Source organism: Amblyomma americanum, chromosome 10 (genome assembly GCF_052857255.1).
Source record: "Amblyomma americanum isolate KBUSLIRL-KWMA chromosome 10, ASM5285725v1, whole genome shotgun sequence".
Classification (NCBI taxonomy): domain Eukaryota; kingdom Metazoa; phylum Arthropoda; class Arachnida; order Ixodida; family Ixodidae; genus Amblyomma; species Amblyomma americanum.
In genome coordinates this window covers 31,760,801-31,762,841 of record NC_135506.1, presented here as the reverse complement: position 1 = coordinate 31,762,841, position 2,041 = coordinate 31,760,801, and the positions used below count along the sequence as shown (strand labels likewise).

At 50.3% G+C, this 2,041-nt stretch overlaps 1 protein-coding gene across 1 annotated transcript in view; it reads left to right on the top strand.

The window, feature by feature from the left end:
- Positions 1–566: 566 nt before the first annotated feature.
- The window catches only part of LOC144108136 (uncharacterized), an 8,232-nt gene continuing 6,757 nt past the window's right edge, over positions 567–2,041 (top strand). Inside the window, exon 1 of the mRNA XM_077641414.1 lies at positions 567–788. Within this exon, the coding sequence (XP_077497540.1) occupies positions 630–788 (159 nt within the window). The 5' untranslated portion in view covers positions 567–629. The remainder of the gene's footprint in view (positions 789–2,041) is intronic.

Sequence of the window (2,041 nt, the reverse complement as noted above, 5' to 3'; positions counted from 1 at the left end):
GCCGCGGTTGGGTAGGTATAAGTACCCCGGTCGAAATGAAAATGAAAATTGATTTTTGAGGAAAGAAAGTGGCGCAGTAACTGTCTCACATATCTCTATGGACACCCGAACCACGCCGTAAGGAATGAGATAAAGGAGGGAGTGAAGGAAGTAAGAGGTGGCCGTAGTGGAGGGCTCCGGAATAATTTCGACCTCCTGGGGATCTTTAACGTGCACTTACATCGCACAGCAATAGGGCGCCTTAGCATTTAGCCTCCATCGAAACGCAGCCGCCGTGGTCGGGTTCGAACCCGGGTACTCCTGTTCAGTAGACGAGCGCCTTAACCAATGAGCCACCACGGTGGGCGCCCTGGTTGCCGTAACCAGTTTTCTGGCCACTCGCGGGAGCTAGGACCAGCGATGCATCTTAGCAGGAGCAGGGAGCATATGCTTCTCTGAAGTAAGGGGACACTGCAAAGCCGTGCCCAGTATTGGCGGCGCGGCGGCGCGGGCCCCAGGAAGTTAGCCGCACTTGACGCGACACGGAGCCATCACACGACGAATGGCGGCCTCTTGCAGATCCGTCGTTAAGCCGGCAGCGCAACGCCAGTGTGCGTTCCTTTCTGGCGACGCTCCACTTCCTGTGCTTCATGGTGAGCTACTCGTTCACGGGCGGCTACATCTCGTACCTGAACCTTCGAGGCTACGAGCCGGTGCCAGACACGACGGACAAGCTTTTCGACATGCTCAAAAGAGGTCACATCGAGCCGTGCCTGGGCAGGAACACCTTCATCAACGTCTCACTTGCGGTAAGCACCCGCTGCACTCACGAGTCACGACTGTCGCGCACGTTTACGCGAAAGTTAATCTAAACGGCTTAAGTCTATCAGAAACGAATAACGAACGGAGGCAGGCAGTGTGGCGAACTTGTCGATGCTTGCGTAGAGGCAAAAATTGTTCCAGGTGGTTTGGTGGGAATGACTGAAAGCCCCGCCGCGGTGGCTCAGTGGTTAGGGCGCTCGACTACTGATCTGGAGTTCCCGGGCTCGAAGCCGACCGCGGCGGCTGCGTTTTTATGGAGGAAAAACGCTAAGGCGCCCGTGTGCTGTGCGATGTCAGTGCACGTTAAAGATCCCCAGGTGGTCGAAATTATTCCGGAGCCCTCCACTACGGCCCCTCTCTCTTCCTTTCTTCTTTCACTCCCGCCTTTATCCCTTCCCTTACGGCGCGGTTCAGGTGTCCAACGATATATGAGACAGATACTGCGCCATTTCCTTTCCCCCCCAAAACCAATTAACCAATTAATGACTGAGAGAAAAGATTATCGGAAGAACTATGCTACGGCTTATTTTAACGATCCCTTTCCCGACGCCTTCGATCATATCCCCGACTCTTTGATTTGATTACTGTGTCTTTTTACGTTCAATTTTTAATGGTATCCATGCTGTCCCTCTTATCAATCACCGCGTATCTGACGCGCCAGCCTTTAACAAAAGTATAGAGTGAAGGAAGCAAGACAGTGAAGAAAACACAGGACTACAGCACTACTTTAGTGTCCCTTCCCTTTCGCGCAGCATGTTTCCATATGAACCAGTCCCAACTAAGCCGGCTGTGGGTACCTCACTGCCATGTGCATTACGTATTTCAGCTTAATTTAACATGTTCCTTTTCCTTTTAGGAACATTTTCTCAAAGTACGTATCTCTCCCTGATCCATGCTGCTTCCGCGTTGGCATTTTTAGTCTAGTTTCTGTAGCGGCGAATGATAAAGATTGTTTCAGATAAGGAAAGCAAGGGAAAGCTTGCGGCTGCACTTGTGACTGCCTGCCACAAATTTCACTTTTATCCTTAATGATATATAATTATTTCTGCAGTTAATCATTATAACAAAAAAAACGGAAGTCATCGCCCTTGTTTTGGCCAATCATACTTGTAGATATCTGCATTATGTTTCGAGGTCAACAACACCATTAACTGGAACGACTGCCTATAACGTATGACTGCCATTTGTACATCGCCTGGACATTTCTAGCTTTTACATCGGGTTACGCTGCACGCAACAT